The sequence below is a fragment of the Amblyomma maculatum genome, chromosome 1 (genome assembly GCF_055883805.1).
Source record: "Amblyomma maculatum isolate TAMU_Amacu chromosome 1, ASM5588380v1, whole genome shotgun sequence".
Classification (NCBI taxonomy): domain Eukaryota; kingdom Metazoa; phylum Arthropoda; class Arachnida; order Ixodida; family Ixodidae; genus Amblyomma; species Amblyomma maculatum.
In genome coordinates this window covers 392,724,852-392,748,935 of record NC_139344.1, presented here as the reverse complement: position 1 = coordinate 392,748,935, position 24,084 = coordinate 392,724,852, and the positions used below count along the sequence as shown (strand labels likewise).

At 44.5% G+C, this 24,084-nt stretch overlaps 1 protein-coding gene across 1 annotated transcript in view; it reads right to left on the bottom strand.

Annotated features, from left to right (window-relative positions):
* The window catches only part of LOC146208564 (tRNA-uridine aminocarboxypropyltransferase 1), a 34,058-nt gene extending 10,123 nt beyond the window's left edge, over nt 1-23,935 (bottom strand). Inside the window, exons 1-4 of the mRNA XM_084587295.1 lie at nt 23,466-23,935; nt 22,714-22,851; nt 21,105-21,256; nt 1,948-1,994 (exon numbers count right to left, since the gene is read on the bottom strand). Coding sequence (XP_084443421.1) covers nt 1,948-1,994; nt 21,105-21,256; nt 22,714-22,851; nt 23,466-23,726 — 598 coding nt within the window. The 5' untranslated portion in view covers nt 23,727-23,935. The remainder of the gene's footprint in view (nt 1-1,947; nt 1,995-21,104; nt 21,257-22,713; nt 22,852-23,465) is intronic.
* Nucleotides 23,936-24,084: the final 149 nt, after the last annotated feature.

The following is a 24,084-nucleotide window of genomic DNA, read 5'->3' as shown; positions in this document are numbered from 1 at the left end:
CTTCTATTTGTCTTTCATGGTGAGCAGCACACGCCGTCACGTACAGATTGCAGCAACACCGAGGCTATGCTTGAACCCCGCCGAGGAGCCGTTTCGGCGATCGTTCATGCATCCTCCGATAGACATCAGGCGGAGCCGCTCTCGGTCTTCTCCATGCCGAAAGGCCGCGGCATTCACTGCCGCCGCGGAAACATCGGCGCGACCGAGATCACACAATGGGACGTGCCGTAACCGATTGGACAAAACGGGCTCGCAGAGAAGAGCGCACGTGCGCCCAATATAATTACCTCGCCCGACGATTGCGCGACGACCCATGTTAGCGATAGATGCTTCGATGGCGTCGACAAAACAAAAATTGTAGGGGTTTAAGCATGGCTTGAACCTAATGATAGAGCGAAAGCTGTGAGTGTTTCAGCGAATTTTTCTGCGGACACCTGGGTTTTATGTGCCGCCGTCACAACGCTCCAATGAGCCTTCTGTCCTAGCAACTCGCTGTTGTCGTTCACCTCTACATACTACAGAGTTATCTGTTTTCCTCTTCTTCCTGTTCTTCTTCTTCTTCTTTTTCTTTTCCTTTTTCTTTTCCTCCTCCTCCTTCTTCTTCTTCTTCTTCTTCTTCTTCTTCTTCTTCTTCTTCTTCTTCTTCTTCTTCTTCTTCTTCTTCTTCTTCTTTTCTTCCTTCTTTTTCTTTCTGCTTCTTTTACTTCTTTTTCATTTCTTCCTTCTTTTCTTTCTGCTTCTTTTACTTTTTTTCATTTCTTCGTTCTTTTTCTTTCTTTTCTTCTTTCTCTTCTTCGTTTTCCACGGTACCACGGTGCCACGCCGACGACTTGAAAACCTAGCGAAGCACGCCGCATTCATCCAGCTATCGCCATATATATGTATTCCGCGCTCCCTTCCCCGTATATTGGATGGTTCCCGTGGCAAGAACACAGAGGTCGAGAACTCAACCGCTCTCGTTACATTGTCGTCCTTCTGCGGTAACCGACTTCCGGTTGATTTTGTGAATAAACATGCATCTCCGGTAGCACATATGTCCTGCCATGTGCCTAAGTATCTTCTGGCTGCGTACACCTCCCCCTTATGCCACACCCTTCTATTTCCCCGATAACGTGCAGCCTTCGAATGAGCAGTTCCCTGCTCTCACTATATAATTCTGCTTCAACAAACCAAACCAATCCCCTTCCTCCTCCTTCCTCGCAGTTACGCCCTCCGGTTAAGCGCCTATGAGATGACCAGCAGATATGACCTGCAGGCCCTCTAATAGGGTAATGTAGCCCTGCCCTACATACCTATCAGTCTAAATAGTATCTCTTTCTCTTTCTCTGTGTCTGGAACCGATAGAATGGACATTTAAAAGCCTGTCAGTGTAAAATATTGGCGCCAGCCACGGAAACTCCTCGGACGCGTGCTCAGCCACCAGAAATACGTACATAGTTATGAAGGTGGAACAAAAACAGGGCGAATATTAGAGAGGATAGGGGAGAGGATCCTAGTTACAAAGAAAAGGCGCAGTTTAGACACGGTTTCATTTCATTTCATCTTTTTTATTTGCCCAACAAACATCCTGGAAGAATCCCGCGGCTAAAAGCTGTTATAACAGCTTGACGAGTCAGTGAAACGTTATCAATTGGCAGGTAAACTCTATAATTGTTTTTTTTTTCTTCACTCTAAGGCAGCATATAGGATCGGTACCATATAGTATATCCTATATCCTATATATCCTATATGCTACCCTATATACTATAAGGGTAGCATATAGGATATAGGATAGCATATAGGATATACCCAAAAGTAAACTCTCTTTAAACAGAAGGCTCAGATGCTCCACGATCGATCCAGCACCGCGACGCCGCGGCGCAGCCACCAGCCGGCGCCATGCAATGCTCGCACATAGAGTTACTCAGAATACTCGCGAACCATCAAAGTATGAAAAGACCACGTTACCTTGCAGCTTGGCATCGAGGTAAATCCTCTTGGTCTGCTTCCACGTGCTTCGATTGGGCAGCGATGAAGGCGACAATGCCGCGCAGATGTTCGGGGAAGGCAGTGATAGGGGAGAAGAAAAACAAACAAACAATAAATAACTCTGGGGACGCTACCGACAAAGCCTCGATGAAAGAAGCAAATTACGACGACAAGATAACGGGGCCCGGTTAAATGAACTTTTCTATTCCTCATTTAACGCAACTGCGAGCTTTAAAGGAGAGACAAAAACGTCGGCGTGTGACCAGCGAAGCGCGCAGTTTCTTAATTATTTTTTTCTCTGGATACGCAACAGGCAAAGTGATCGTAATCTGCAAAAAAAATTATTTTAAACAAAAATTAGGAAGGCTGGAAATTAAGATGGGTGCCGCCATCACCGGACGCCCACTGGGCTCGGCGGGCTTACGATAGCAGCCAAGTTACCTGATTAGTTCACCAAAAGATGTTAATAATTTTTTTAGTTATTCATCTTACTTAAAATGTGCTCATTTGTCAACCGCCGGCCTGGATGACCGGACTCGGGAGATGGCTCGGGTCACAGCTTCCTGCACTGAGGAAGCTGCCCACTCGGGGCGGACATTTCACGCCTGCTCCCAAAAAATAAAAGTCCCTCTCTCTCCATCTTTCCCTCTCTATCTCTCATATTGCGCGCTGCCCCCGCGGTCTTCAAGTCTGTTTTCGTAATTAACCGATTTTATTGCAATAATAAGCAAATTGTGGTACTGAAAATAATCACCGATGTATTCACCGACTATTTCTCCGCTTGCCTTCTACCACACTGTGTCGAAACTGGACACCCAAAAAGCGCCAGAAGAATACAGTCATTTGTCAAAAATATACATACCACTGGGTTTGCTTCTGCGCTGCCATAATCATCATCATCATCAGCAGCAGCAGCAGCTACAGTCATATTATACCCACTGTAGTGCGAAGGCCTCGCCGATATTTCTCCACTTATCTCGATCACGTGCTAGGTGTATCCACTTGACCCCTGCGAACTTCTTAACCTCATCTGCCCACCTAACTTTCTGCCGCCCCCTGCTACGCTTCACTTCCCTTGGAATTCAGTTTGTTACCCTAAGCGACCATCGGTTATCCACTCTTTGCACTAATGTCCTGCCCATGCCCATTTCTTCTTCTTAATTTCCACTAGAATGTCGGTAACTTGAGTTATTTCTCTGATCCACTCTGCATGCTTCCTATCTCTTAATGTTACCCCTACCATTTTTCGTTCCATAGCCCTCTGAGTTGTCCTCAACTTAAGTAAAGCCCTCTTGGTTAGCCTCCACGTTTCAGCCCCACAGGTGAGTACAGGTCAGATGCAACTGTTGTATACTTTCCTCTTGAGCGATACCGGTAAGCTGCTAATCATAACCTGCGAGAGGTTGTCAAATGAATAATCTTCCCAATCTTATTCTCCTAATTGTTTCCCTTTCATGATCCGGATCTGCGGTTAATACCTGTCCTAAGTAAACATATTCGCCTATGATGTCCAGTGCTTCGCTGCAAACTGCAAGACGGCTGAACATTACCTTAGTCTTCTATGTATTGATATTTAGGCCTACCTTTCTGATTTTCCTGTCTAGGTCATCAATCATTCTTTGCAATTCATCCGTTTTACTGAGGTGTTCTCCTGAAGTATTTTTACTGAGGTATACCGAGCTATTCTCCATTCACCTTTCTTTCTAACTGTTTCCATTTCAAGGCTCTGAATACTTCCTGTAAGAGAGCTGTGAATAGTACTGTGCATGGAGATAGTGTCTTTTTGTCTAAAATTTTGTTTGTAGGAATTTTGTTACTTTTTTTTATGCAGAACGACGGTTGCTGCACAGCGACTATATATATCTTCCGTTACTTTGACATATGGCTCGTATACGCCCTGATTTCGCAATGCCTGCATGACTGCCGATGTTTCTACAGAGTCAAATGCTTTTTCATAACCAATGAATGTTATCTGTAGAGGTTGGTTATATTCTGAGCATATCTTTTTTTCTTGCATTTTTCTATCACCTGGTTGATAGTATAGATATGATCAATAGTAAGTACCCTTTCCTAACGCCTGCTTGGTTGTTTGCTAGATTGAAGTCTAAGGTTGTCGTAATTTTATTAGCGATTATCTTAATAAATACCTTGTACGGAACAGATACTAAGCAGATTGGTCAGTAATTTTTCAAGTCCTTAGCGTCCCTTTTCTTATGAATTAAGATGTTTGCTTTCTTTGATGATTTCGGTACCATCGATGACACCAGGCATTGCGTATACAGCGTGGCCAGTTTTTCCAGCACAATATACCCCCCCCCCCCCCTTCCTGTCCTTCACCAAATCTGTAGTTACCTGATCTCCCCCAGCTGCTTACCCCCTTTTCATAGTTTCTAAAGCTTTCTTAACGTCGTCCTTCGACACTGGAGGAATATCTGACTGCTCTTCACTATACTGCCAGTCTTATTGTCCTGACTACTACTGTACAGGTGAGTATAGAACTCCTCGACTACTTTGACTATCCTGTCGATATTGATGATGACATTGCCCGCCTTGTCTTATTTTTTGTCTATGCCTAATTTACTCTTCACCGCTTTTAAGGCTGGTCCCGTTCTTTAGAGCATGCTCGATTTTCTCCATGTTATACTTCCTTATGTCGGACACTTTGCACCTATTGATTACCTTTGATAGCTCTGCCAGTTCTAGCCTTTCTGTTGTGTTGAAGGCTTTCATCCTTCGCCTTCATTAATCAAATGTTTCGTCTGCTTAGATACATTACACGTATCCTCTTTAATTATCCTACCGCTTACTTCTACCGCGTACTCAGTAATGATACCCCTGAAGATATCGCGCATCGCTTCTACACTACGGTCGACATCCTCGGCTAAAGCTGAATATCTAATGTACAGCGAGATCCTAAATTCTTCTGCATTCCCCCTCAGCCCTAATTCGTTGATAGACTTCCCCCTAACAAATCTGTTTCGTTCCCCTTTTCAAATCTGGACTAATTCGAGACCTTACCACCCTGCGGTCACTGCATCTCACCTTTCAGACTGCCTCCACATCGTGCATAATGCCAGGGTTTGAACACAGTATGAAGTCAATGTCATTTTTAGTCTCCCCATATAGGGCTTTCCCACCCATGTCCATTTCCGGTGCGCTGCCATAAAAGGCACTAAAATTCGTCATCCCAAAAGATATGACTGCACCCACAAGGATAAATTAGGGGTGAAGAGCTCCACTACAAAGCTCTAGAAAAAAAAAAAGAGAAAGAAAAACACAGGCTGCAGATTTTTGACCCCCCTGCCGATTACAACCACTTCCATTCGAACCAAAACTTCAACGTTCTTGCTCCGCAATTGGGGTAGCAGAGTGATAAATCGCCGCATTTAGTGGCATTCGCGCAAACTGGATTCCAAGGGAAGGAAAGCGTAGCACAGGGGGCGGCCGAAAGTTAGGTGGGCGGATGAGGTTAAGAAGTTCGCAGGGGTCAAGTGGATGCAGCTCGCACAGAACCGGGTTGATTGGAGAATAATGGGAGAGGCATTCGCCCTGCAGTGGGTAGGCTGATGATGATGATGTTGTAACCACCAGCTTTGTTGGACAAAACAAAATGACACGCTCCCTTTATACAGGGCTTCAAATAGTTTTTGTGGCTTTTTGCATATTCCTATCCGGCACTGTCCGGCATATACTCTTGTGATATACTATAAGTGGTACGTTAAAACTTCTTAACATCGCTTTGGCGATGTGTCGAAACCGGTTGGTTACGAGTACGGCCGGCGCTCGATCGAGCTGTCGGCGCACGGGCTTGTGACTTTTATACTGAACCGCGAAGCTCGCCAGCACGTAGTTCCTTTTTTTTTTTCTAACAAAGGCAACTTTACATGTACGACCGCGCACACGGCAAACACGAACGTTCGAGCACGTGGCTTGGACTGACGTCAGCGTCGCGGTTGACGACAGCTGCTGCACTGTTCGGCTTGGCTGTTCTTTCGTCAGAGGCCGCTCTCTGTAAAGAATGCGCGGTCTCGACGGGGCGTATCACCGCCTTTATTCCGCGGCCAGGACACCAAGAGCGTGGCTAATCAATTGGAGTTTTCTCATCGCGGTAGCCTATTTTAGACGAGCGAATTCTCTGTAACGAACAGCCACTGACGCAAGCGCAGTCAAAGCAAAACGGGAACCAGCTATTGTTAGCCGTCGTACGCAAATCGACAAGAATGATCTTAAACCACGCAGCCAACGTGCTTTTTTTTTTTCAGTCTGAGCCACGTTGTCAAACGGTCGTGGTACGTTGTGAGGGTGCCGTAACTGTATGCCTATAACTTATAAGCTGGATGCCTACGCTCAGCGAGTTCCGTGTTATGAGCCGGCTCCCTGTAATCGTCCCTTTCGTCGGCAGGAGTTTATTCACTCATTCTGCTAAACCTCTGCTTCATACTGCTAAGCCTCTATATGAGGGTCATTACGGGGAGGGAAACATAACAAATACAAGTGCAATTTTCTTCGCTAGTTAGATAACATCTCTCTCATTTCTATGCCTAGAGCTCTCTGCAGTTCCACAAAAAGAAAACCCGTAACAACGCTGTATAACATCGTAGATGTGCGCTGGAATGGAGTGCGATCGTCGCGCGAAGATTACTGGAAAACTAGCCGACCCCTAAATTATCGTTGAAATGACAGTCGCTCGTGTTAAAATCTCGCAAGGCAAAATTACGTTTGGAGAGTAATTAAACATGCATCACTTTCCAAGACAAAAAAAAAAATAGAATGCAATCAAATTGCATTACAAATTATAGCCGAAAAAAATATACAGTAAAATCTCGTTAATTCCACCCCCATTAATTCGCATAATTCGAACGAGAAGCGTGGCCCCGGCTAACACCCATATAAGTCTGTGGCGTAGGACGCTCGCTTTTCGTACATTGGCGGGCCACACGTGACCCAATCAATTCGGACGGGCGATTGCATCGAGGTACGACTCACGCAGCCAGTGATCACCGAAATAGGACTCGCCAAACCTGAACTGCGTGGAACGGTGGAGGTATCCCGTTTCGCATAGTTTCCGTTTCGCATTACTTACCTTAATGCCACTGCGTGGCACTGCGCATGCGCTATGAGAGACACGACAACGATCGGAAGCACTCGGTTTCACATAATCACGGTCGCGGGTTCAGTCAGTCGCACAGTTTCGGACGCTGCTTGGCGTGTCGTTGTTCTTTTATTTATATTTCGGAATGACGTCACGCTGTAATAACGACTACGCACGCATCTCTCGCGACTATTCATTCCTTAAAACGCGATGGGGGCGATTTGTGAAGAGGCACCACTGCTACTGCGTCAAGCTGCCAAAAGGGTGACGAAGGCCTCTACGATTTTGGAGCACTTTTTCAACGTTCCCGACAGCGCGCGTAACGTAAAGCACTTGACAAAAATATGGGAAAACCGTCGTCCTCTTTTCAGTTAAAATGCAGAAAACCAGCATAGAAATAAATTTAATGCGATGAAAACGGTTTTCCGCAGTTTTTTTTTCGTCCATTCGATAATTCGAACTTTCGATTAATTCGAACATTCTGTCCAGTCCTTCGAAAGCCGAATTAACGAGAGTTTACTGTAAATGCCAGGCTATACTTTGGACTCCTCAAGAGGGATTGCGATAGCTATTGAGTTCTCAGCTGCATTGCCTTTGCATAATTGCGTCAGATTGTTTGCTCTGTTCATCAGCACACCACCTGACACCCATCGCGGTGGTTCAGATAAGACCCAAAATATTTCAAGTAAGCAAAGACGCCATCTTTTCTTTTTCTTTTTTTCTAATTTGACTCCAGTGGAGGTGTATTCTGAGACTGGGTGCCTTCGAGGTCACAGCAGCTTTAAAGTGTCATCACTGCATCGACCAATCAGGGAATTTCATCTCCGAAAGTAGTGGGGTTTTGGTGAAGGTAACTCTAACCTATAGCATTAAAGAGTAATGGCATTACATTGCGCCTGCTTCGAAAGAGTAATGCACCTGCCGCGGTGGCTCAGTGGCTAGGGCGCTCGACTACTGAATTCAAGAACGCGGGTTCAAACCCGCCCGCAGCGGCCGCTTTTTGATGGAGGCGAAAAGCAAGGCGCCCATGTGCTGTGCAACGCCAGCGCATGCTAAACAACCCCAGGCGGTCGAGACTGCCGTACCCATCTACAATATTGTCCCTCATAGCATGAATCCTTTTGGGACGGTAAATCCGACAAACCAAACCAAGGCAACTACTTTTAAATTATCTTTCGGTTTCCCCGCATACAGAAATGTCACCCCGGTCACAGCTATGGTAAACATTTCAGATTGTCATTTCAGATTTATTATTTTACTGAAGCATTTGGGCGCAAATTTTCTCTGCTTACGCGGATGAGAGGAAACCCGATGCTATACGCGGAAACCGTTTTCACCCAGTATGACTCATAAACCGTAAAATCACCGATTTCAACACTTCGCCCAGAACTTCGCAAACTACACAAACCCACTTCAATATCGGCAATAGCCAACCATATTTAGAAGTATAGGACGCCTGGTACGCCAGTTTTTAATAGCAAACGTCCACATCCACCCAGTTACAGTGAAGTATCAATCAGCACACCTAGTTCTAACAGTAGTATCCCAGCTTTGTACATATCGTCACCACTATGATTTCCCGCTGCTGCTCAGCATTTTCACCGCCGTCCCCATCATGGAAACACCCCGCCGGGGTGGCGCAGTGGTTACGGCGCTCGACTACTGTTCCCAAGGGTGCTGGATCGAATCCCGGCTTCGGCGGCCGCTTTTCGATGGAGGCGAAAAGCAAGACGCCCGTGTGCTATGCTATGTCAGTGCACGTTAAAGAACCCCAGGTGGTCGAAGTTTTTGGAGTCCTTCACTACGGCCTCTCTTTGGACGTTAAATCCCACAAACCAAACCAAACCAAACCATCATGAAAATGCCCCGTCATCAACAAGCCTGCATGGGTCTCTCCAGTGCTGCCCCCCTGACATCCCTCCACCAAGCCCAACAATATTTCCGGTATTAGCAACAGGTTTCCAATATACCCATCATTTTTTACCGTCATGTACATGACAATTTCCAACTTAAATCATGCTGGAATTTTTAACAAGATCTCAATCTTCATCCGGAGGTATACGGTTAACTATTCGATGTGTCATGCAGTGACCCCCCAATGATTTTCAAGAATTTGTCGTTTATGTCACGTGTAGGCACTCTGCGATTCCTTGTTCACCACGGCATCTTTATGAAGTCAGCACAAACAGATACTACGGTATGGCATTATAGATATATAAATAGCAGCAGTAAAATCTAGTTGGTCTACTCATTTCCGCACAACACAGCTCTAATTACATAGTCTCTGCGAAGTTCTCCAGCAAAATAGAAGACAAGAAGGAACAAATCATATATTAAAGAAAACGCAGCGCATTCTTAGGTCTTCCAGCCAACTGCCTACTCCTTTTCTTTGCCCAGAGCTCGGACCATCACAAAAATAAGATAATGCGTTCGGTTTCTGACGTAACCATGGTAGCGCTTATATATACGCAGCCTCTCCTGATTTCTTTCCTTAAGTATTTCATTACTTTTGCTCTAAATTATTACGCCTAAGCAGAAAATTGCATCACTAAATTACTAGACCAGAGAAGTAACTACACATGGGACAAATTACCTCGAAAAATAAATTACTGCCACGTCTGTTTAAAATGTATGTCAACGATCACCTCCCCACTAGACGGCACATATTCCTAAAACGAACACTGATAAGTACTAACGAATATATCTACAGAGTGTCTGCATTCACGGGGTGTTTCCATCGTCGAAGATGGAAGAATGCGGACGTCTTCGGAAAAGACTTCAATACCAGCTTTATACGGCCTGTATACGTAAAAGCGCACCCTGAAGCAGGCAGCATTCAGGGAGCGGAAGAGGTTAACTTTATTCCATGCCGGAGCCAACACCTTGCTAAAGGAACAGCAGGAGGGAGAAGTAGAAACAGGCAAACGGTGGGTGTAAAATGGCAAGCGTTACAAACGTACGAAACGTAGACACACTCTGTACGCGCCATATAGCTGACATCCGGGCAGTTGGGACAGTCACTTGCCGCACGACATCTGAATGTACAGATCGCTATAACAGGAAGAACTTAAGTATTGGCCAACAGTGTATGTTTTGTGTTGACTGATAAGTGCGGCTAAGTAAAGGATATTGTTCTCCAATGTGTTATTGTGTTCTATTTTTGATTAATTATTTCCTGTTCTGCAGTGTTCTTGAAGTTTCCTGATGGTAAGCAACGGCGTCTCCCGCTGACGTTGATTTGGTCAGGGTTGTGGGAGATATCGCAAGGTAATCTCACGGACATGTTGATGGACCAACTCATTACCATCCCTTCCTTCGTGGCGGGGCACGCAGCGCAGCGAGAAATATGCAACGCGGTGACTGCGGTTATGGGGTTGGTTTGGACTTCGCGCACGTGAGCTTCTTGTAGTCTGTTCTGCATACTGCGAATTGCATTGGCCGAGTCATTGGAATGCGGCGAATCACCCAGCCTTTCTCCAGCTGCTACTCATCGATCCAGACAGCGATAAACAAGCGGTATTTTGATTTCTTGCCATGCTTCCTTTATCAGGATCTGTGAAGAGAAGTCTGAACCATAAATCGAGTTTCTTACTCTAACCTAGAGGGAAAGCTAGGGGCGCTGCACTTTAGCCACCATTAAAGCCCCTAGCCACCATGGGCGCGCTAAGAATCATGGACCGATGTGGTACTTGATGAGGGACAGTCACATTTTTTCGAGAACAACGAGTGGCTTACTAAGATGTCTCCTCCGCATCATCTTTATCATCATCTTGAAACGCGAACGTAAAGCGCAAAAGTCATTTAGCGAAGGCGCAAAAGCAGATGACAGCAATAAAATATTCTTGTATTCTGAAATACCACTAAAAAACTTCCTAAAGTGAGTGAGCGATGGTATATATTTAAAAAAAAAATTCTTTTTAAAGAGTGCCTATTAGATGTCAAATGTTGGTTTCCGTTCTGCTCAATACTTAGCCAATAGGAGAGAGAGCCATCGTTTATTTTGGACGAATTTTACACTTGCATGCTGTTTCGCTCCCTTTTTGCAATTTATAGTCACAATATTGTGCTGAGAAATTTTTGATTGTAGAACAACGTTTATTTTCGAATTATTTATGACCAAAAGGTGTAGTTCTGCACCCGGTAGCTCTCCGCCCCATTACGCTTTGGGCGCCATAGTGGCCAAACTGGCCATGCTTTCCCTCTAGGTAAGAGTAACAAACTATATAGTACACTCGGCGCCCAGTGTTTATGTATGTATGTATGTATGTATGTATGTATGTATGTATGTATGTATGTATGTATGTATGTATGTATGTATGTATGTATGTATGTATGTATGTATGTATGTATGTATGTATGTATGTATGTATGTATGTATGTATGTATGTATGTATGTATGTATGTATGTATGTATGTATGCATGTATGTGTATGTATGCATGCACCTACGTATGCATGTATGCATGTATGTATGTATGTATGCATGTATGTATGCATGCATGTATGTATGTATGTATGCAAGCATGTATGCCTGTATGTGTATGTATGTGTGTATGCAGGCATGTATGTATGTATGTATGTATGTATGTATGTATGTATGTATGTATGTATGTATGTATGTATGTATGTATGTATGTATGTATGTATGTATGTATGTATGTATGTATGTATGTATGTATGTATGTATGTATGTATGTATGTATGCAAGCATGTATGCCTGTGTATGTATGTATGTATGTATGTATGTATGTATGTATGTATGTATGTATGTATGTATGTATGTATGTATGTATGTATGTATGTATGTATGTATGTATGTATGTATGTATGTATGTATGTATGTATGTATGTATGTATGTATGTATGTATGTATGTATGTATGTATGTATGTATGTAGACGAGACACTATTCTTGGCCTTGCCCGACTGTCGGCTTCATTCGTGCATCCTGCCGAGCCCCTCATTACATTTGTGTGTGAGTGCGCGTGCGCAGCTTCTTTTTGTGGCAGCCATCTGCCTTACGTAGTGAATGTTAATCATTGTTCACTGACAAACGCGTTAAGGCGATAAGCCCAGCCGTACTTTCTAACGCAAGAACATTTGCATATCCCCTTTCCATTAAGAGGTGTCGACGCCTCGCAATCTGAAGCCTCGCAAACTAAAAAGTCACGAGCATGGCAAGCTCTTAAAGCAACAGCGTTAGAAATCCCCACGTCGGAAATCACCAGCATGCCACTGGCAGGTGGAGTAGGCAGGAGACACAGCCGGCAACCAATTGATAGGAGGTGCACTGGCGCTCATGGAAGTCGCCGGACACTGATTGGTCGGCGAGTTGTGTGACGTCACGAGGCATGGCACAGCCGATTTGGAAAGAGCTTTCAACCCGAGCAGCTCATTTCGCATGGACGGTTGAGGTGGGAATAGCGCACACCGGCAGCTATGCATCCCGGCCCATTCCGAAGCCTCGCAGCCTCGAAAAGCACAAGCATGTCTGTGGCAGGCGGCGAGGGGTTGAGCTCTAAATCTTCAGGTGAAAGAGAGGTCGACGGCTACTTGACGTCCAACGTGATCTAACTCACAACAAAGGAAAGTGCCGCAGCCAAACCAATGGTAAAAAAAAAAAACGGGAATTTATGTTCCTGCCACTTTACAGGCGAAAACATAATTATACAGCATTCCGTAGAAAAGCGGAGCTCTCGTGCATATGCCGCAGGAATCTCATTGATCATCTGTGAGCGTCTTTTACGCATTTAAGGATTATTCACCCTGTGAAAGAGAACTTTGATTTGGGCCTGAGTCTTCCACAAAACATTGTTGGATATTATTGCCACCAGTTGATTGTGGAGGAAACTGATAAACTTAGAAGTTAATTTGGTTGCACTGCTATTAGTCAGCCCCTTTCAAAACCGGCCGCCCCTGTTAACACACGGTAAAAGTGCGGCGGAGTATACTTGTGTCGCCGTCTATTGAGAAAAGACAGAAACCATACAGACCAGTGGCAATTTCGCTTCTCCTGTTTTTCGAAAGATGGCTGAAGTTCGCACTAGCGCCTCTTTTCTCCACCCCGACTGTTGCACTCGAGCCTCGGGGAGCGAAGGCATACGAGGAACACCATTGCGAAGGGCTCAAATAATTTCGACCACTTGATGTTCCTTAACGTGCACTGACACATAGTACGTGAGATCCTTGCGTACCGCCTCCCATCGAAGCGCGACCGCCGCAACTGGGATCGAACCCGCGTCCTCGGGCTCAGCTGTCTAACGCCCTAATCTCCAGTCACTGCGGCGGGGCCGCCCAAATATGCCTTTCAATTTCGGCGTCTTTAAGTAACTCGCCTCTATACCACTAACCCCCCCCCCCCCCCCCCCCCCCCATCATACCCATTACCTCACTAACAGCAGCACAAGTGTTGCTGTCGTTGTTGGTGCCGTCATTGTCCTGAATCAAAAGCTATATGCACCAGTGGTATCAACTGATGTCGTTCACGTTGCTACAATGATGCGTGAGCAGAAAAAGAAAAATACCGAGTTATTGGCGCCAAATTTTCCTTGTATTTACGCTTAGGAACTGTGCGTGAGACTTTAGTAAGTATATGGAACGCCCCGCGGAATTCGCTTCAGCTCATAAAATAGCTTCTTATTGTATTTCTTCTCCCATACAATTTTCGTTTTGGTTTCAGGATGCCGACCGAGCGATGGTTACGACCAAGGACGACATATAAAAACTTCTATATCCTCCTTGGTTACGACGGCACAAGTGAGTGTGCGATCACATAAGGCACATGAAAACTAAACTGCAATATAGTAGATCTTAGTCGAGTCGCTGTCATTCCGGCTACTCGATCATTGGCCTAAGAGTTAGCGTGAATTAAAACGACAAAGCAGCGGTTATATTGCAGCTGTCATCTGTCTCGCGCGACCTCTTGGTCTCATACTCACTTATGACAATGCAACCATCGTTAGATAGTCCGAAACCAAAAGTGAAAGTACAGGTTTTAAAAATTCAATGACAAAATATTTATTGAGCGCTGGCGAATTCCATGCAGTGACACATACATGCTTACAAATTTCGTACGTATCATTCCTAATAAACAACACTGAAAAATTGATTGCCTCCCACCCTTTCAAAAACCTTAGGATGGAAGGTTTGAAAGAGAAGAAAAGCTTTCAGCAACGAAACTTAAGCCGCGACAGATGCTAGTTACCTTAAAAGACATTAAAATCAAACAGCTAATTAACTAAAACTTATAAGGCAACTTTTTATTGAACGCAGTCTGATGAGCAGTGCCAACGAGAAGTTAGAGTCATGGACAAGACAATGTCAAACAGTGGAACCCGGATACAGTCGAACCCACTTATAACGAACTTGACGGTCACGCGGATTCCGTTAGTGGTGTCCAAAATTCGTAGTAATTGCATTTGCCATATTTCAGTTAAATGAAGTGTGAAGTTCGGCAAAGGTGACTTTTAGTTCTTGAAAAGGCCACTTCAGGACGTCTGTTTCTTCAAAGCAGGCACTATCGAGCCGCTTTATAACCTATCCAGCGTGATCATGTGATCCTGGCTGGGACACTTTCTGAAGACCAGCCGCTTAATTACGAAAGCTATTTAGTGATAGCGATTAAAGCGTTCACGGAATTTGGTAGTAGGTTGCCATCCAATGTCCTCGATTTTCGGCAAGGAAGCAGCGACGATGGCAACACAGCGCACGTGTCGGCATGATGTACTACAAGTCTACTGTCTGTGCGCTGCCTACACGCGGCAGCACCACAGAAGGCGATGATCCGACTCTGCCGGCGACACACGCCCCGGACTTTGTGTGCCAGCAAGCATACCTCATGAATAGTAATTATACATCATATCGGTGATGGTGGTTGAGTTACGGCAGTGTGCAGCAGCTTCCTTTTCAATGATGCCCTTTTCCCCTGCATACCACACTTTTGCTTCCAATTCAATACTCTACCAGGGCACACGCATGCACAGATTTACTTTGTGGCCTGCTTGTCTCAATGAATAATTTGAAAACTTCTCTTCATTTGTACCTCGCACCTCCACCAAGATGATACGTGGCAAGGTAAGGCCAAGAGATTAGTCCAAGATGACTCCGCACACAGCACACAGAAACACAGCAGCGTTAACCGGGCACTAACCGACACTGCTCGCACGTCGTCTTCACCAAAACTCACGAGCTTCTTCTTCTTCCGTCCTTATGCAGATGCCAGTGCATGCACCGCCTAATGTAGCAATACCAGCATCTCCTGTGTACACCCCAACTGTCACTGCATCTAAACGTTACAAAATATATAAGGAGGCACGAACATGTTATGCTCAGCGTATACAGCTTATGAGTGAATCGAACATTTTGAAGTGGTAGCTTCACTACTAGAGGTTTCGGGCTCTCTTCGGCACGCGCTTCCCATGACCTTCAAGGCTCAGCCAAGGTCAAACCTTCAGTTTATGTTTGGAGAACCACTGGATAGTCAATGTTCAGACCAATGGACCATTCCGTAGGTTGAATCAAGATCAAAGGTCAAGGTCATTTTAAGATCAAGTCAAGGTGAAGCCGGGGTCGTCAAGGTCACGTTAAGGTGACTTCAATGTCGACCAAAATCTGGTCCCGTGATCAAACCGAGTAAAAAATACATACCATCGTGAAGCTACTGCTTCTCACTCGATTTAACTAAAGCTAAGCCATCGTTATTTTTTTTTTAATTGAGGAAGAGGGGGTACGACACCTTGGAGATGCATTTAAGTCGCCGCATTGGCAGAAAGACCGGTCTTTCGAATGTGGTGAAGAGTCTCCGGGCCTCCCCGAGTGATGCTGCCGCCCTTGTCTATTTTACCTGATACGCAGTGCCACAGCCGTAGTGCATATTTACCCCGCCGTGCTGGTGGAGTGGTTAGGACACTCGACTGCTGCGCCCAAGGATGCGAGATCGAATCCCGGCAGCGGAGGCCGCTTTTCGATGGAGGCGAAAAGCAAGGCGCCCGTGTGCTGTGCAATGTCAGTGCACGTTAAAGACCCCAGGTGGTCGAAATTTCCGGAGCCCTCCACTACGGCGTCTCTCATAGCCTGAGTTGCTTTGAAACGTTAAACCCCAGAAACCAAACCAAATCAAACCTAATGCATATTTTGACGGTATAGCTACCAACCTTGTTTGTAAATGTTAACGATTGCTCTGACTGCTTAAGAGCAGAAAATCCGAAAGCCTTTCTCTCTTCCTTTCTAAATTGTAGGCTCGGGGCTCACATGCTCCACTCTGTGCCCCGCCGGGGTGGTGCAGTGGTAAGACGCCAAGACTGCTGTGCCGGAGTACCCGGGTTCGAACCCAACCTCGGCGGCTGCGTTTCGATGGAGGCGAAATAAAGAGGTGTACGTCCGTGTGCTGTGCGATGTCTGCGCACGTGAAAGATCCTCAGGTGGTCGAAATTACTCCGCAGCCCTCCACTACGGGTCCTCTTTCTCTCCACTTTAACTCCCACCTTCCTTTTTTCCCTTGCGGCGCGGTTGATGTGTCCACAGAAAACAAGTGAGACAGTTACCGCGCCTTTCCCTTCCTATAAATCAATCAATCAGGCAATCTGCATGCTCCTCTCTGCCACACGAGATCGCTCTGCTCTAGTATTTTGTGTAAACCTCGCTAGATGGCTCAACGCGTCTGTCTAACGGTAGATTCATTGTCTTTGCTTCATTTTCATTTTACACGCGCAGATTTCGAAACGCTTTCGTTGCCCGCTATAACCTGCCCTCTGAGACAGATTTGTAGATTTTTTTTTTATCTTGTTTTGTGCTGTCAGTGCTGTTCTTTCCCTCAGCGCCCTCCATGTCCTTCACTCCCTACTGAAAAAACTGTAAGGTGCAATAACCTCACATTTTCTCGCACAATCTCCCTCAATTCACATACGAAATCACGTACAAGTCGCATATAATTGCATAAGTTCTCATAGTTTCTTGTACATTATCATAAATTATGTACGATATTTTATGATAATGATGTACACCGTATGAGACTATGCGATTAAATGAGATTTTATGAGGTTATTGCTCCGTAGAACTTTTGGGTTTTCAGTAGGGTAGGCAAGAAGCATCACAAACGCGTTCTCAGGCAGTCAGCGTGGCGTAGTCGGGCGCGCTCGGCTAAGGAGCGGAAGGATATATGTTCCATTACTGGCGGTGATGCAGATTTTCTTCAGAATCAGTTCGTGTGGACACATTTTTGGCCGACACTACCTGTCTACACCACTCATGATGATGAACCAAAAAAACGCGCCTTAGCGAACGTTCGCTGACTGATTATTACGAAAAAAAATTGAATGGATAAAAAATGGCAATAGCCAAGCCTATATGCAAGCTAAAAGCAAGAATACAGTGCACCCACGCAAATGATGCGATTCTGGCACCGCCCGCCGTAACCCCCGCATCCCAGCCGCAGCGTACGGTACTTTGAATGTAGCCATGACTACCGTAAGGGTTGTTACCAGCACAGTAAATAGAATAATCGCTCAAGAAAATTAAGGTACAGCAGGTTTCCGCAATGCCTTCAGCACAGAAGGCAATGACCGCATTTAGCTGGTTAGGTTGGCTTCTCTCGCCGGGGTGGCGCAGTGGTTACGGCGCTCGACTACTGTTCCCAAGGATGCGGAATCGAATCCCGGCCTCGGCGGCCGCTTTTCGATGGAGGCGAAAAGAAAGGCGCCCGTATGCTGTGCGTTGTCAGTGCACGTTAAAGAACCCCAGGTGGTCGAAATTTCCGAAGTCCTCCACTACGGCGTCTCTCATAGCCTGAGTCGCTTTGGGACGTTAAACCCCACAAACCACAACCAACCACCAGGTTGGCTTCTCAGCATGACAGTGAAGTGACCTAGAAAATGAGCAACCGGAGAGCAAACCTCAGGCACATCTCGCGATCTCTTGAAGAAGTTTCATAGTTCCAGCGCTACCAGCAGAAGTCTAAGCCTGCTCAGCCAGCCCGTGCCTCCCGGCGCGCGAAAACTAACGAGATGCCGGCCGTGAGGAGAGGCACCAGTTGCAGGGCGCGCGCAGTGCCATTCGGTACGTCTATGGAATTTTCAATAGAATATTCTGTGTTCGGTACAGCAGATAACTCGAAATATCCAGCTAACTTCAATAGGCTCAGGTCTGTATGAAAATTTGAAACAACAAAGAGCTCTGCAGCGCGAGCAAATACGCGGCGATTTTTCCCGCACGAAACCGAAACTGAGCACAGGAGGCGCGCAGGAAGTACAGGAGTTGCAAATGCAACATGTGTACCAGTAAATATGGCACCAATTCGAACTGCTTTATTATACCACACCTCCTAGGGCTTCGTCTCTGCTGGTCTAAAAAACTCACAGCCACGCTATTGATACTCCTTGTAACAAGCGGCGAAGCAAAAGAATGCTGCTAACCTCGGAGCAATGTCATGGTCGGGTACAACTATGGTCTCTGAAAGCAGCAGATGCCATGCCTCAAAGGCCCTAGCTTCAGCCAATGGCGGCGTCGACCAATGACGCCGCGAGTAATTCGATTAATTAAAGGGACCCTAAAGACACCCAAGCGAGTAACCCAAATATGCTATCAAAATCTAATAAACCGCATTTGGTGACACTGTCGCCGCATATCCGGCAGCAAAAAACAAAAACAAAATTGAATTATTTCTGAGATATTGCGATAAGAAGTTGAGACTTTTTTTGTTCCCGCCGGTCGAATTCAAACTGTTTTCTCCTACTACCTAACGATGACGCACAGTATGACGCAAAAGGAGACTCCGTGATTGCTGGCGCGCGGGGAGCGTTGAATACTTCGATACTTCGCAGGTGCGTGCCGAGTCATGATCTTCATTCGATACGCACTTATACTTAGGGTAGGCGCATCTGCTGCTGCGGCCTCGTATTTCAGGCGCCGCAGGCCCAAACCAAACTATCCGAGCACGCACGAAGTGCCTGAGACGGAACATAACCGAAACTGAAGTGGACGCCTGTAGCGCCGCTTTAGCTGAGAGACTAGAGGCATCTACCGACAAGCGGACGAAATGAGTATATATTTATATTTGCCTTGCAACATTTATGTTGTCTTTTCGCCGTCTTTTACGTGTGATAAAAGCATGTTATCATATTCGAGACAAAGCCGACCAGCGCATTCAAACGGTCAACGTAATTCGCATTTGTCAGCCTCCGGGATCTCTTGCGCATCACGTGATTTGTAGTTGCGAGCCTCGGCCGTTTCGGCTGTGGCGACGATACCTGTATTCCTGTTCACCGTGTTCCTGTTCTTCCTTTTTACTACCTTATAACAGCTCTGTTTTCAGTAAGAGTGGCTTTTTTATAACCAGGAACTGGCATTCTACCGATGCAAGCCCACTTCATTTTTCTCTTTAATGTCCCTTTAAGGCGCAGTGAGCCTCCTTTTATATAACCTACGTTTATATCAGGTCCAAGGGGATTATTCATGGGATTCAGTCAACAGCATTGACTGTAGGGGGAGGAATGCTCAGGGTTCCATCGAGGGATAAAAGACGACTGCTGATCCCAAGATCGCGGGTTCAGTCCCGACTGGGGCGGCCGCTTTTCGGTGGAGGCGAAAACCACGGTGCACGCGAGTTGTGCAATGTCATCATCATCCACATCAGCCAGACTATACCCACTGCAGAGAAAAGGTCTCTCCCATATATACTCCACTCAACCCAGTCCTGTGCTAGCTGTATCCACCTGACGCCTGCAAACTTAACCTCATCCGCTCACCTAACTTCATGACACCCCCTGCTACGCTTTGCTTCCCTTGGTGTCCAATTTGTTACCCAAAGTAACCATCAGTTGCCCTCTCTTCACCCTACATGCCCTGCCCATGTCTATATCTTCTGCTTGATTTTATTTATTTATTTATTTATTTATTTATTTATTTATTTATTTATTTATTTATTTATTTATTTATTTATTTATTTATTTATTTATTTATTTATTTATTTATTTATTTATTTATTTAATCATACTGCAGACCCAGTGAAGGGTCCTGGCAGGAGGGGCAACAATTCCAAAAGAAAACAGAAAAGCATAAAGTGCAAAAACATGAACATAAAATTTACACAAGTACAAGTAAGACAGCAAATCAATGCACAGCCTTTTCTAAGGAATCAAAGTCCTGAAGGGATGATAATGGCAGGTTCACTAAAATGTCACTACCTCGAATTATTCCTCTGACCTACTATGCGCACTCCCTGTCTCTTAATGTTACACCTACCATTTTCCGTTCCATAGCTCTCTGTGTTGTCCTCAACTTAAGTAGGACTCTTTTCGTTAGCCTCCCCATTTCCAATGCGATGTCAGTGCGTGTTACAAGAACCCCAAGTGGTAGAAATTTCTGGAGCCCTCTACTACAGCATTCCTCATAGCCTGAGTTGCTGCAGAACGTTAAACTATAAACTAAAGGAAAAGAATGAGCCTCACTTTGTATAATAGTGAACGCTGTTCCGATCTAGTGCTTTTGGCACCAGATCAAAACAGAACCATATTTACTTGGACCTGCTAAATGTTGACTGGGAATTGGGTTAGTTCAAGTATGCACCCACTGTGGCCATGCAATCGCATTTAGTGGCACACCTACCGCAGCCACTTCATTACACCATGGAAGAGATTGTATTAGGCCTGAATGTTTTAGCATAACACTATGAGCAGATGCTTAGAAGCTAAACACACCTACAGATTCTGAAATACAAATGAAAAAGAAATTTCAATTCAGATAATTACTCTCTAGGCACACAACGAAGCAGAATCCTGTTTTAAAGAAGCTATGAGTAGTAATATAGAGCATTACATCTTGTCACAATGAAGGACTACAGTTCTAGTGCAGAAAACTACTGCGATCAAACGAATGACCACCAGAAGAACAACACACGCTAATAACTCTATTGGCCTCAATCAATTTCTATCATGAGTGAAAACAAGCATGCTGCAGATTTTGCTTCTCATCGTGCTCTACAGGACATTTTCCTGCTCCTGAGGAAAAAGTAATGATGCAATAAGGTGAAAAAGATATGGCCCACATAAATACCTGTCTATAAATATTAATATCTTCCATGGTATCCTGATGTGTTTCTTGCCACAAATGATACAAGGTGACGTAGTGCTGGCCAATACATTTTGGTTTTCCTCCCAGAGCTTCTCAAGGGGTTGGGCATTTTCTCCGGGAAACAGCAGTAACACCTAGTAAAAGAACAATTACACACATAAGTAACATGTGCACAAGTCTAAGCAAGGCTTTTCCAAACTGATAAAGGCAATTTTGGGAAGTTGTCCAAATGCTCGTGATAGCTTACAATCAGTCATTGCAACTAGGAAGAAAAATTATGCATTACATAATTTCAACTCTTTGAGAAAATAGTTCCTTTAGTTGGCAAATTTTTTGCGAAACTTTGTTTCGATACATCATTATGTGTTCACCCAAGTTTACTGGAGGTGATGCAGCTAGAGCAGCACTTCTCAGCTTTTCAGAGGTAGACGTGTCTTGTATGATTAGCATAAAACTATAATCACACATGATGCGCTGGGGATTGAGCTATTTTCTGGTACATACACGAGCAGGAGGGGAAAAAGCAATGGTCTGCTGACATAAGAACTATCACTGTCATAAGTGCAATTAACGTCTGTTTGAGTGAAGCTCCTGCCAGAAAATACTTCTAGTCGAATCCAAGCATTGATTATGTGTAGAGGTAGCAAGCTCTTAAATCGAGGAACTTCTTAAAAATAGAGATATGAAAAACAATACTGTAATTGTTTATACATGAAGCTGTACATTAGCAATTTTATTTCTGAGGCATTTTATCAGCACTAAAGGCAGGAAGAAGAAACAAACTGGACAGAACAAACTGTAGGCTTTACTGCTTGAACACAGAGTAGCACTAGAATGAAGAACTGAGGCTAAACCAGCATAATATTGGCTTTGAATGTTATATTTTCTAAACTAGGCAATGTCTTTGTCATGCACTGCTTTAGATCACTATGCAGAGATACAGACATTAATAGTTTAGGGCACATTGGAAAACTACTGCAGAAAATATCAGCATACACTACCCTTTGCATCATGTGCATAGTAAAGAAACAAATTCAAATTGTGCTACATAAAAAAAATAATAACTTTGTAAGCACCCATTCTATCACACATATTCCTGAAGAATATTTCATAAGAAGCCATGCAGCACACATATGCAATGAGAAGTAATTATTTCTTTTGCTATCACGGCTTCTATTACAACCACATTTCCAAGTCCCATCTGTAGCGGTGGCAGATTTTCTTAATAACCTGTACACTTTACTGTGATGCCATACAAATTGTTTGAATGTATGTTTACTGAATCGTTCAATAATGCTGATTGTTGATAGCTTGAATATTTGTTCAGATTGCGCAGAGTTCAAATTCATGGAAATTTTTTTAATACACTGCTGATGGAACCAAAGTGTTAATATGTATAGGCAGGCACTTCGAGTTGGAAGACACCCCAATAGACATGTGAAAGCAAGACTTTTTGTATGCAATCATTTCAATTTCTGCATTCCTTAAAAGCTCCCGAGTAAAACATACAGAGTAGTGCAGGCACACCAGGTTCCAGGAATTACCTCCTGGGCAGACAGAAGGTACAAATAATAGAAGATTGAATGCTCACATCAGCAGGGTTGAATGCTGGGATTTCTGGAAATGTGTAAATCTTCACATGTTCAGGAGCCAGGACAGGCAAGTGAGCTGCCGTGCTCTTGCCGTCAACTTCACCGGCATGCTTTACAATAGCAATCTGCACAGGTAACTGAGATAAAAAATAAAGGAGGAAATATACATCACTAGTTTGCAGTTCACACTAATCTCCAATCACATAATATAACTAGAACGAAGGCAATAAGTCATTACAAATTCGGATCAAGTACAGTGAGATCAAGATGTAAAAGTGCAGTTAACGTATACACACAGATCTACATGTCGAAAAATATAGTTCAGCAGCTGCTACATAGTATAGCACATGGCACAGACTTTTTACAGTTGACTTTCCAGCATATCGGCTATAGTTTATGTTTCTACTGCTCTTAGCAGAGCTGTGATTGGTTTTAACATGGCTGCTCCACTAGCTGGTTAATGCTGATGCTTTCCTTTTTTTTTTTTTTTTTTTTTTGACTAAAAGCCAGTACAGCAGATTTACCCGTTCACAGAACACAAATTGAAACTCACACAGACACAAAAAGGAGATGGATTTGGAGATAAACAAAAATTGCCGCTCGGGGCTAGCTGTTTCCATTTGATCATTGGGTTCCCGTTGTGCTTTCATAAGTGAAGATTGCATTTATATATAAAACCTTTGCTAGTTATTCTGCGCTCGAAGTCTTATATTGGGTGATAATATCCAGTTCTTTTAACCTTTATTTTTACCTTCAAATGTGGAAGTCTGTCGCGAATGCTGTCAACTGCGGTAAGGCAACTGTAGCAAAAATACATGCGCGACTTGTTACACTCGGGGCAGACGCCGCGCACGTTTATTTCTTGAAGAAACTCTGCCGACGATATCTTCAGATGGCTGAATGGGTCCTCATCCCCCCGTTCAAAAAGGCAGCTTCGTGTTATGAGCGGTCGCCACTCCTTAGTCGTGGTATTTCCTTGCGGGAACTTTGCTAACAAGTCCGGCTTATCCATTAGAGAAACGTCAGAAAATGATCTCCGTCATCTGCTTCCAACAAACAGAGATTTCCGTTCAATGTTCTCATTCGTGGATTGTTCAAATTGCTCTTGTGAAGTGTCAGGACATCACTGCCAGACACGAACAACGCAGCAACAAATTCTACCAATTCTACTTTCACTTTTCACGCTACCCGGTAACCCGACTGATGATCCCCATTTGGATTGGGATTAAAAATTGGATACTGGTGGCTACAACGTTCTGCTTTCAGCCAGTTGCGTGCAGTCTGGTTATAGTACCTAGAAATATTTCTAGGCACTATAGTTTGGTTCTCTGCTTTCAACCGAAATGTATTTTTAATAAATAATAATGACA